Consider the following 12,786-nt stretch of genomic DNA (forward strand, 5'->3'; position numbering starts at 1 on the left):
ATGAAAAGTATCCTGGCTACTGATTGTCATAGTACTGTGAGGTGTATAATGTAATTTTCCTTTAATCCTGACCAAATGAAAGGCATGTTTTTTTTTTCTTGCTGCCTTGCAGTGGTAATTACCACTTGAGAAATTAAAAATAATGTTTAAATTGTATGTCTATCCTTTTCAAAGCTTTTGAAGTCATAGAATGGCAGCTAGGCTCATTAAACAAAGGAAAACTTTAAAACACCAATCTTTAAGTGGAATTCTTTCCTTTTATTTTTCTTACCAGGTAACCTCCTTACTAAGACGAGTTTTACCAGAAGTGACACCTAATCGTCTGGCCAGCATCATAGGAGTGAAATCCCTTCCCCCAGCAGACATCAGTGATATCATTCACTCAACAGAGAAAGGAGATTGGAATAAGCTGGGTATCTTGGACATGTTTCTAGGATGCATTGCCAAAGCACTCACAGTACAGCTAAAAGCCAAAGGAACCACCATCACAGGAACAGCCGGTACCACTGTGGGCAAAGGAGTTACCACAGTTACCCTTCCAATGATTTTCAATTCCAGGTTGGTCATTGCCTCTCTTTTAGTACTAAAATAGAACAGGGCGAGCTACTGTTTGAACAGTTAAGACATAATTTCAAATTCCACCTTGTCTGCTTATTCACCAACTAAAAGCCATAAACAACTGACCCATGTATAAAGAAGAATGCTGTTTATAATAAAAGTATCATTTGAATTAGTGGGGGAAAGGAAAGTCTGCTGAATATATAATGTTAGAATACTTCTCATGGAGAAAAAAAATTGTAGGCCCCTGCCTCACACCATATACAAAAGTAACCTTGAGTTTAATTAAAGCTTTATATGTATTTCTTTTAAAACTCTACTAGAATGAGTTATAGGAGTATATTTTTGTAGTCTTCAATTTGGGAAGACCTTAAACAAAACACAGGACGTAAATGTCTCAGAAGAAAAGATTCACAGATTTGGCTACATAAAAATGTAAATGAATCAATAGACAATACTATTTAAATGTTTTAAAATATAAGCAACTGACTTGGAAAAAATATTTAACACCCATATAGTAGACGGTGAATTATTAGTCATAATATTAGACGAATGACTACAAATCAGTGAGAAAAAGACAAACAACTGATAGAAAAATAAATGACAAGAACAGTTCAAAGAAGAAAAATTACAAATGCCAATAAACAAATGAAAAGACACTCCCCTGGCAATCAGAGAAATGTAGATTAAAACAATAGGAAGATATCTTTACATTGGCAACATTGTGAAGAAATAGGCACTTTAATGACATCTAATGTAAATTGCTACAGCCTTTTTGGATCAGTTTGATATCACTATATTTAAAATACATATCGTTTGACCTACCAATTCTACTTCTAGAACTGTTTCCCTCAGAAATGTTCAAACGTATGCACAAAGACATAGATACAAGAGTGAGTGTTACAGAATTGTGTGTAACAGCAGAAAATTAGAGACATCTGGAATAATGCTAGTCAAAGAGCCAATACATGACATTAAGCAAATAACACTGGAATGTAAATCACTGTATCGCTTCCTTCATCTAGTCTTGCTAGGGGAAAAAAATGTCGGGTAAACTAAATGGTAGTATACTCGGTGAGGTAGTTGGCATATTCTGGTGCAAGCTCTTTATTATCTCTACGTGGACTGGTAACAAAGAGTTTGTGGTCTATGGATATACTTTGAATAGCACTGTTCTAGAAGATACATACAAAAATAATATATAAACAGAAATATTTGAAACTGAACGCATAGAATAGCCATGTTCTGGGGATTGGAGAAATAGATTATGGGTAATGTTTTGATTAATTTTCTTTTAAAATGCTTTAATTGATTGAATCATTTAAAAAGTTAAAATACTGCATGCTGAAATAAGTTTTCATCTTATTCATTTGTGACTATCACTGATTGGTTTGCAAATGCTGACTTTTCTTTGTAGTTATATTCGACGAGGTGAAAGTCATTGGTGGATGAAGGGCTCAACTCCTACCCAGATCTCAGAGATCATCATTAAACTTATTAAGGATATGGCGGCAGTAAGTTCCCATCCTCCTGTCCATTTTGTCAGTGAAGTGCAGTAGAAATCTGATGAACAAAGCAAGCAACTTATTCCACTCAATTGATAGAAGTACATCAGGGGCCGGCCTGGTGGCATAGCGGTTAAGTTCGTGCACTCCGCTTTGGTGGCCTGGGATTCACAGGTTGAGATCCTGGGCATGGACCTGTGCACTGCTCATCAAGCCATGCTGAGGTGGCGTCCCACATAGAGCAACTAGAAGGGTGTACAACTATGACATACAACTATCTACTGGGGCTTTGGGGAGAAAAAAAGGAAAAAAGGAGGAAGATTGGCAACAGATGTTAGCTCAGGGCCAATCTTCCTCAAAAAAAAAAAGTAGTACATTAATGTTATTTTGTTTTACTGAGAGGCTCTGTTTGGTAGGTTAACTATTGCACCACTTGTCTTTTCAGTTAATGATAAATTTGTGCTTTGTGTAAACTGTGTTCCTTTCAAGCTTCTCAGTTGATTTACTTGGGAATTATGTGTCTTCCAAGACTTTAAAACTTAAAAGATAAAACATACTCTTTGAACCCTAAAAAACAATTTGAGTCCAAGAGTCTAAAGGCAAAAAAAGGCCTCCCCAAAGTAGAAGTTTCTCATTCTCTTCACTTCTCATGGTTTATAAAACCTTTACTGTTCTTTATTCATGTCCTATACCACTGTCTTTAGATGTTGGCTTTGAGGGGAGATCTGGGAGTATAGAAGAAAGGGAATTACTTTCCAGAGTGCCTGGCTCTTACTGGTTGCTCCATAATGATAGTTTCCTTACATTCCATTATATTTCCAGGAGTCCAGCCTGAGGAGGGCAAGATACTGTGAACTGTAGGTTCCTGAGGAGTAGAGTAGGCAATAGGCATTTTGTAAGAGAAGGAATTTGAATTTGAATTTGAACTGCCCAGTAAAAGATTAATAGCATGTGGATATGAGACGAGGAAGGATATTCTGGGGAAATATGAAGTTCTGTCACTTTTCCCAACAGCGTGGACATTTCCTCGATCAGAGAAATGGAGAATTTTTTCAGTTCTCAAATAGGCTTTCTAAGTATGTTCACTGAATGAAAATGTTTAGGAACACCTAAAGTCTACAGTAGTAAAGTTTTGGTGTTCAGCGAATAGCAAGTTAGCAAAGTAAGGTAGTTGTAATTTGAACCCATTTATACTCTTGGGATCCAATAATACTGATCTAAAACAATTAGTTGTATAAATTTCATGTTAAATAGGAAGGTTTCATAATCAAAATTTCTCAAGCATAGACACCTTAGTACTTCGGTTATGTTTTTATCTAAATGTAAAAGGAAATGCCCTTGATCTCTATAGGAAGAGTGTTGAGAACCTAAATTTTTGTTTGTCTTTCTTTTGAGTCATCAAAATAGTGAATAGAAGTTGAATTTTTCATAGGGTTGTGAAGGATTTTATTCCAAAAGTGTGTCCCTTGATCTAAAATTCAGCTAACAATTAAATCTTCCCTTTTTTGTGAGAGATGTTATTTAAGAGAATAGAATTTACTGCTATGATTATATATTTCTGGTGGCTTATTAAATTATTCTGTCCTGCTCAATAGGGTCATCTGTCAGAAGCGTGGTCCCGAGTGACAAAAAATGCCGTTGCAGAAACCATCATTGCCTTGACCAAGATGGAGGAAGAGTTTAGATCTCCAGTGAGATGTATTGCAACAACTAGGGTAAGTTTTCTTTTCATTTGATTGTATCCTTGCATATTCTTTTTCAGCAATAGGTTTGAACAAATTTAAATCAATGTCAGCTTAATCCACATTTTTTTTTACCAAATACAGTATTTATTGAAAAGGTGTGAAGGCCTTTTTTGAATTATGAACTAAGTATGGTGGTTATTACTATTCACTATGTGCTCTGTATCACTTATTATTTAGGAAGCTAAGGATATGCTGGTTAGAAAAGGCTAAATTACCTATATGTCAGTGTATTGTCTTTCTAATGATGTATTGACTGTAGCTTACCACAGTAAATTTAGTGTCAACATTATGCTGTGATAGACTAAAGGTCCTTCAAAGACAAGGCCCTTCCCTACTCCTTTGTGTGGCCCAGTCGTCCTGAAGTAAAGCCCTATAGCCTACTTTCTGGATTTATAGGCCTACTTGTAAGAAGCAAAAAGTGTGAGTGACCAGGGCCAAGTAGGGCAGAATCTCTTAGGAAATGGGATTGCTTTCTTCAGATGAGACATCTATAGTAAATTTTAACCTACCAGATTTCATGTCCCATATACTTCCAAAAGAGATTTGAGGTTTCCTTGAAGCAGGGCAGTGTGACAGTATCAGGAAGAAGTAACTGCTGGTAGAAATTGCTTTAAATTAATTCTCAGAAAAGAAGATAAATTGTATTTCCCTAAGGCAGAAAAAGCCAATTTATGCTATGTTGCTAGTGAGTGTGACATCTGAAGCAGTTATTCTGACAGTAACCCTTTCCCCCTATACACACATTCTTTTCCTTCATTCTGCTCTCCCCTTTCTCCTTGCGTATTTTATTTTTCTTCTTCTGGTTTTTCTTTCCCTATTTTTCCCTCTCTTACTCTTCATATCCAGTGACATTTACATGCACTTCTTAGAGTTGAGACACTTAAGTAATTTTCTGTTTTTCAGTAATGAATAAATATATCATTCCATGTAAAACTTAAACTTAGCCTTTAAGCCTCAGAAAGTTTTAAACTATTTTTGAGGACAGTTTTCTAAAGTTGGTTAGACATTTGCTTATTTCTGGCAAAGTGTAGCAAGCATAATGCCTGGACCCTTAGGGGCATACAGAGACTTCTCAGGAACTGTTATTATCTGGAAGAATCTAATATGTACTCAACTCCTCATGGGACTGTGGAAAGTTAAATAACCATTTTTTCCACCTTCCTTGGAATTTAATGCCTCAGGCAGATGATACTAGATGGAAAAATTTGTAGGCGGCATTGGGTATTAAATATGTAAATTCATTTATTGACGTATCATTTACGTAGTAGACCAATAAAAAATAATTGTATATATCAGGTAGAAAACAGAATGGTTCATCAGAACAACAGTCATTTATTCAGTAAATATTTGAGTGCTACTATGTGCATGGCACATACAGGAGTAAGCGTGTGTGCCTGGTACCACATTAGGAAAACTTGAGTGCACTGGGTAGCTACTACATATTTTCAAGTTCAGCTAGCATTTATTGAGCTGTTATCATGTGTCAGGCAGTCAGCATTTTTTAAGTCTTTCCTAAAAATTCAGTTGTGTAATAGCCTTTCCTTTCAACAGCTCTGGCTTGCCCTAGCATCACTGTGTGTTCTTGACCAGGACCATGTAGATCGTCTCTCCTCAGGAAGATGGATGGGAAAGGATGGACAACAAAAACAAATGGTGAGATCAGAATTATTTTATAAAAATTTATCTTGTTTTACTTTATAGTAAGCTTTAGCTTAGCTTTAAAAAACGCCCTGCAAGTCAGAATAAACAATTAGTGGAACTCTTGAAAAATTGTGTCGGATTGCCCAAGTTCATCTCACAAATCTGTTTCACTTAGAGTCCTCTCTTCATAGTAGATTAGGGGCTTTAATTATATAAAAAGCTTTCCCCTTCTTCTCTGAGTCATGTTTGCATCATATCAAAATTTGTTTTTAGCTAGACTCTGATTCTATATCTAGATTTTGTACTAAAAAAGTAATCAGTCTTATGGTAAGAAGGAAATAAAGCAGTAAGAGAGGCAACATGACATTACCATTTATTCACCAGTGCGCTTAAAGTAGTCTTGGTAGGTATCCCTAAGTTCAGTGGAAGGGAAGACTTGAGGTCCTTTCAACATTTTCTTATGATGTTCAAGTTTCAAAAATGAATCATTTATTCGTTTAGCATACAGAATGTTTGACTGTATGGGGAGAAATTTTCTTAAGTCACTAAGCAAAGTATACATGTTTATTTTATTTGTCATTGAAGCTGCATGGCACTTGAATCATTGAATTGGAGGTTTTGAGGGATTTTTAGTTAAGTACACTTGCCATAATTCTGTTTAATGTTCAGATTCTAAATTCTTAATAGACTTCAGAATAACAGTCTGTTATTGTTGTAAGTAAATTACATTCAGTTTGTGTTAGTGTTTGAGACTTTCGTGTTAATATAGTGTAACAAATGGAAACATCTCGTTTTAGCCTATGTGTGACAACCATGATGATGGTGAAACCGCAGCAATCATTTTATGCAACGTATGTGGAAATTTATGTACTGACTGTGACAGATTCCTCCATCTTCATCGGCGAACCAAAACTCATCAAAGACAGGTGAAGATTTCCGTCTTTGCATGCAGAACAGTATCTGGAACATAAAATATGTTCAATAAACTTTGAAATAAATGTGGGAAGGAGGCTTGGTGTAATGGGAAAAAAATGGACTTTGGAATCAAAGACCTCGGTGGAGTTCCCAACTGTCTCACTTATCAACTGCGTAAATCAAGCAAGTGGTTTAACCTCTCTGAGACTTAGTTTCTACATTTATAAAAGCAGGGTTGTTGTGAAGATTAAAGAGAAGATTAGAAATAGCTGGAACTTCTTACAGTGCTTAGTAAATAAAACTCATCATTATTGTTATTGAATGATTAAAATTTATACTTCCTCTTTCAGAGTGACAAATAAATATATTTTTGCCTTTTCTTTAATGATACTGTAGGTCTTCAAAGAAGAAGAAGAAGCTATAAAGGTTGACCTTCATGAAGGTTGTGGTAGAACCAAATTGTTCTGGTTGATGGCGCTAGCAGATTCTAAGACAATGAAGGCAATGGTGGAATTCCGAGAACACACAGGTAAAAGAGGATTCAAGATTGAACCATGCCTTAAAGAAAAGATTGAACTGTGCCTACTGATTACAATTAAACTAGATGTTAGTTTAATTATTTAATGTAAATAATTTTGAGTGTATTCTGATAAGTGATTATGACATCATTGATCACTGTCTATATTATTATATTTACTAGACAATGTTCTGTGGTAGAAAGAGCCTTAGACTAAAAGGCAGGAAACCTGATGTGCCACTAACTAGCTGTGTGACTTTGGGCAAGTCATTTTTGTCCCCAAAACATGTGGTTTTTCATTTTGATTTTTTTTCTAAAGTAAGTGGGGTATATTCCCAGCTTAAAGTTACAGTGAATCATACAAATCCTCAATTTTCAGCACCTCTGTAGTCTGCCATTTGTCTGAATGAAACAGATTTCTGATGTTGGAGTTAGGTGTAAACCTAAACAAATTTAATCTATATGTGAGTAACTTTTCATGCTTTTTTTCTCATAGCTGATTTTTTTCCCTATAATCTGTCTGTGCCCCATATATTATATTAATAAATGTCCTAATGTTGAACCATTATTATATTCATGATATAAACTATCCTTTTTTAAAAAACATATTTTCTATAAATATTGCTGAATTCAATGTATTACTATTATGTTTAGAATTTTTGTATCTATATTTAAAAATGAGCTTGATCTGTATTTTTCAAATCTTTCTGTTTTTTTTCCTGTTGTTCTATACTTGTTTTATGGATTACGTTCCTTCATTAACTATTTCAAACATATTTAAATTCTTTTTCAAATTGCTCTGTTATGTCTAGTTGTGGGTGGTAATTCTTCTGTTTTTCAAGTTTCATATTCTCTGATGATAGATTTTCTCCTATGCCTTGTAATATTGTCATTGTGGAAAGGTACTTAAAGATTTCCCTTTCTTCTGTGTACTTTTATTTAATTTTTGTCGTTATATTTTGTCTGGTGGTGTGCTTTTATAAAGTGAGGGGCTTGCCATATCTGCTAAATGTGCTATCCTGACTAGAAGTCTAGTCTATTTACTTTTACTAAAAAAGTGTAAATGAATAAGTTAAGAATTTATTTGGCTTCAGATAGATCTTTAGTTCTTATCCCTTTTTTGTGTGATTATTTACTTTGTTATAAGGGCAGCTTACAACCCTTCAAGCTGTAAAACTGCCAGGCTGATTTCCCAGTGATGGCAACTGATACACACCTGGCTTGCTTGTTGTTTTTTTTTTGATTAGTTATATAAAAATATGTAGAAAGTATATCCTTAAAGAGGATTTTTCTTGTTCTGCTTGAACCTAGGCAAACCCACCACAAGTAGCTCGGAAGCATGTCGCTTCTGTGGTTCCAGGAGTGGAACAGAGTTATCTGCTGTTGGCAGTGTTTGTTCTGATGCAGATTGCCAGGTGAGTATACAGTCAGGCCATCCCAGTAAAGAATAGCACAAATTCCTTCATGACCCCTTCATATAAATGAGAGTTCCAGCCCAGCATCACTCCAGTTTTCTAAATTAGTGTGTTACCTACGTCAAGAGTTAAATGCTTTATCAGAGCTAGAGAATGGATCAGATCAGGCTCTCGAGCCCAAACCAGACTTTTTTTGTATGTTTCCCAACTGCCACCATCATATATGTTTAACATTTACTTTTGTGCTAGAAACAGTTAAAAGTCTTTGGACTGCATTTCCTTTGTCTCTTACATATCTTATTCACTTATTTCCCTAAAATAAAATTCCAGAATCTGCAAGTTCTTTAGTCTTGAACATCTATACACGTTCCATGCTATCCAAATATTTTTGATTACTCAGTTTAGTTAACAAGAATTTGGATTGTGCCCAGATAGCAAAAGATACCTGTATTTTTTTTTTTCAATTCCCATTTTGGGGAGGGGGTGGGTGGTGACTGGGAGATTGTTATGTCAGGAATTTTTTTCCTTCGTGCCTATGCATGATGACAAATAGATGGAAATTGTAATTCGCTTTTTACCAGCATTCCCTTTATGTGGAGTGAAATTTTTTAAAACCACATTAAAAGAAAAATAGACTTTGTTAATAATCCTAAGATATATTCAAACAAAGAATAAAAATAACTTTACTTTGTTGTTACTTAGCCTTAATATGTATTTCCTGTGGGAAAATATCTTGGAAAATGAATATAATGGGTATAATTACCAGGATGTGTGCCTTTTTTGATATTTTGTGTGCCACTGTATTTCATCTTTAACAGGAATATGCTAAGATAGCCTGTAGTAAGACACATCCTTGTGGCCATCCATGTGGGGGTGTTAAGAATGAAGAGCACTGTCTGCCCTGTCTACATGGCTGTGATAAAAATGCCACATCACTGAAGCAAGATGCTGATGACATGTGCATGATATGTTTCACTGAAGCACTCTCGGCCGCGCCAGCCATTCAGGTTGTCTCAGCTTTTAAAGTATTAAATGTGTCTGGATTTTAAAATGGGAAGTATAAATATATTTGTCAAATAGTTGGTTGAATCTTTTTTAGATCGTTGGGAGAAAATGTCCCATTAATATCTACTAGTTTATTAAAGAGCAAATTCTGTCTCGTTATGTTCTGTTTCCATTTTGTGTGCTTAGCTTTAATTTGTGATTTGTATGAGCCTATATAATCAATAGAATGTATAAAATGTTCTTAAGAGAGGAAAAAAGATTATTCAATAGCTACTCTCTCCTTAATTTACAGAATCCAGAATGGTGTTTTATAGCATTACGTAATTGATCTATACATAATGATACATACCTCTATAGATAATATATACACATATATCTGTAATATTAGTAATATTATAGAAGTTACTATTTGCTAAATAAGGTTTTTTTAACTTTTACCAGTTATTTATTCATATTTTCAGTTAATGTGATTCCAAGATAATAAACATTCTCAAAAATAAATCTTAACTTTAAATCAGTAGTTTCCTCTTCGTTCTGTGAGATACGAAATTGAATAATTTTATATTTCTCCCTAACCCAGCTTACTCTCTATAAGATGGCATTAATATATGAATGGTAAAAAACTGGGAGAAGCTGAAGACCTAGTTAATAATATTCCATGAATAGTAGAGAAGTGCTGAAATTTCATTGTACTAAGTTTCTTGATTTGTCTCTTAGCTGCTTTAAGTAGCACCTTACATTGAATAACCTGCCAGTTACTCAAGTGTTTATGATTATTACATTTGCTTATATCCTTCTCTTTTCTTTATTTAAGCTGGACTGTAGTCACGTATTCCACTTACAGTGCTGTCGAAGAGTTTTAGAAAACAGGTGGCTTGGTCCAAGGATAACATTTGGATTTATATCTTGTCCCATTTGCAAGGTATGGAAAGAATCAGAAATTATCTACTTTCTATTTATTTTCATCTTTATCTTCATCTTTTATCTTTCAAAATAAACATGTTGTCAGCATCTCTCAAGTGTCCTTCCCAGTTTACTTTTTACCACCAGCTTCCATCAGTTTCTCTCCTCATCTCGGTGGTACCTGAGAATGTTATAAGATCCCTCTATCTATTATAATGCATTTCAAAACAGTAATTGTCAATTAAAAGTTGGTTAAATTAAACATATTGTATCTGGAAATCCATTTAGACATCATCATGCATTGAAGGGCATGCATACATCGTTACTTTCAGACCCTCTGAGAGTTCAGATCATGTGACATGACAATGGGTGACTACCAAAAAGAAGAATGAGTCTGTGGTGCTTGTAGGTACTGCTACCTGCCATTAAAGAGTGAAATCTGAACTTTCAGTGCCATTAGAACAGATTCTTGTAGCGCTCAGGTAAAATAAGGAGAAAATTCTTGAGATTTTGACACATCTTTACAAAGATAGTATGTAAAATAGCAAGTTGTTTTGGCAAGCTAATAATGATTAACAAAAAAAATCCTTTGTTTAAGAATGTGATTGACATGCATTCTCTATTCTTTCTTCATTCCTTTTTGTTCTATTCAGTTCTCTCTATTTTCTTATCCTCAGATTTGCAGACTGATATACAGGATATAACATGGAAAGACAACACAGTCATTGCTTAGTTAGACTGAGAAATAATCAAAAAGATTGTCGTATTTTGCTCTCCCTTCTCAGATGGTGCTGCAAAGAAAGGTCACATTTTGGAAATGATACATGAAAGTGGTATAGAAAATATTACATGCTCATTTCTATTACCTAGCATTCTACCCTGCCCCCAAGGAACCAAAACACACACGCATACACACAGAGGGAGTGTGTCTTATTTGTGGCAGCAAGGTAACCTTTTATTCCCGGAATGGCTAAGGCAGAAGGAGACATATTTCGTACTCAGGAATATGAAGCTAATAAAATGGAATTTTCATGCTCTTGCCCCACTTGACCCCATTTTTCCTGTCTTGGGGAAAATATGGGTTTGTAAGGACTTTCCAGGATTATTTTTAAATGGCATTTTATTTAGAAAATGTTTGGTTATCTCATAGCACAGTGTTTGCGGTTAGGTGCACACTAAGTGTTCATTGAATTAATAAATAAATGATTCTGTTAAAGAATGTTCATTTTTTAAATTTCAGAACAAAATAAATCATACAGTATTAAAAGACCTGCTTGATCCAATAAAAGAACTCTATGAGGATGTCAGAAGAAAAGCCTTAATGAGATTGGAATATGAAGGTCTTCATAAGAGTGAAGCTATCACAACTCCTGGTGTGAGATTTTATAATGACCCAGCTGGCTATGCCATGAATAGATATGCATATTATGTCTGCTACAAATGCAGAAAGGTATGCTATTAATTATACTAAGAATTTTAAGAACTAGAGATTACAAATTAAGAAGTTGAATTATATAATGATATCTAATTATTCTTACGTCTTGTGTCTGAAGTTAAAAATGAGAAAGCTTGGTACTACGATTCAAGTTGAATTTATTTACTTAATTTGTTTTGAGATTTTTTTTAACCTATACAGACTATTTCTAAAATATGAAATATTTCTGTACACAAGCTATTTCCCATCGGTAATAACCTCCTGTTTGCCGAATTCAGTTGGTTCTTGAATAAGCTTCTCTTACTTGACTCCTCTGACCATTTGCTCCTTAAAATTCTTACTTCCTTGGCTTCCAGGACAACACTCTCTTTTGATATCCTCCTTCCTTTCTGGTCATTTGTCTTGAACTCCCTCATAGGGTTCTTTCTCGTTCACCTACCCCGACCTATCTGTTTCCCCAGCACTCCATTCTTGCCTAATAATACCTCCTTACCCTGTGACTTCCTGTATATCCCTGCCTTGGCCTACCACCTATACTGTTCTGACCTTCCAGAATTTTTGAGATTTATACACAAATATCCAACTGCCTACCAGACATTTGGATTTCTCACAGATAGTTCAAAGTCCACGTGTTCAGTATTACCTTCATCAGCTTTGACTTTCTCAATCTCCAGTCTTTGTTTACTAAGTCCTGTCGATTCTGTCTCCAAATCTCTCGAATTTTTTTTTTCTTTCTCTTACATCTTTGGCAACCCTAATCATTTTCTTTGTTAATTATAGTAGCCTTCTTACTGAGCTCCCTTTGTGCTGGCCCTCACCCCTCTATTCCATCCTTTACACTTACACTGCTACTAGTAGTTTAATATTTGTAGATCTCAAATCTGATTATGTCATTCCTCTGCTTATAATCCTGTAGCCCTGTCCACCTCTCCAGTCTCATCTCCCAGTATGCTACCATTTGTGCCCCATGCTACAGAATACTGAATGACTTGCAATTCCCCAAACTCGGCCGTGTTTGCTTCCTCACTGACACCTCCATGCCATCACGTAGGCTATTTCTCATCATAGCATGCCCTTCTCTACCTCCTACTCTGCATTTCACTCTCACTGCCACCCACTTGCACACACATGCTCATATGTGTAGCCA

General features: G+C 35.1%; 1 protein-coding gene across 13 annotated transcripts in view; it reads left to right on the top strand.

Annotated features, from left to right (window-relative positions):
• The window catches only part of MYCBP2 (MYC binding protein 2), a 256,295-nt gene that overhangs the window by 235,709 nt on the left and 7,800 nt on the right, over positions 1-12,786 (top strand). For all 13 annotated transcript variants that reach the window (XM_087435962.1, XM_087435968.1, XM_087435963.1 and 10 more), the window contains 10 exons: positions 275-558; positions 1,976-2,072; positions 3,659-3,778; positions 5,360-5,461; positions 6,247-6,375; positions 6,761-6,893; positions 8,193-8,296; positions 9,115-9,303; positions 10,116-10,223; positions 11,445-11,654. In XM_087435962.1, the coding sequence (XP_087292088.1) occupies positions 275-558; positions 1,976-2,072; positions 3,659-3,778; positions 5,360-5,461; positions 6,247-6,375; positions 6,761-6,893; positions 8,193-8,296; positions 9,115-9,303; positions 10,116-10,223; positions 11,445-11,654 (1,476 nt within the window). The remainder of the gene's footprint in view (positions 1-274; positions 559-1,975; positions 2,073-3,658; positions 3,779-5,359; positions 5,462-6,246; positions 6,376-6,760; positions 6,894-8,192; positions 8,297-9,114; positions 9,304-10,115; positions 10,224-11,444; positions 11,655-12,786) is intronic.

This window comes from Ceratotherium simum, chromosome 10 (genome assembly GCF_057802395.1).
Source record: "Ceratotherium simum simum isolate JZ-2026a chromosome 10, ASM5780239v1, whole genome shotgun sequence".
Lineage (NCBI taxonomy): Eukaryota > Metazoa > Chordata > Mammalia > Perissodactyla > Rhinocerotidae > Ceratotherium > Ceratotherium simum.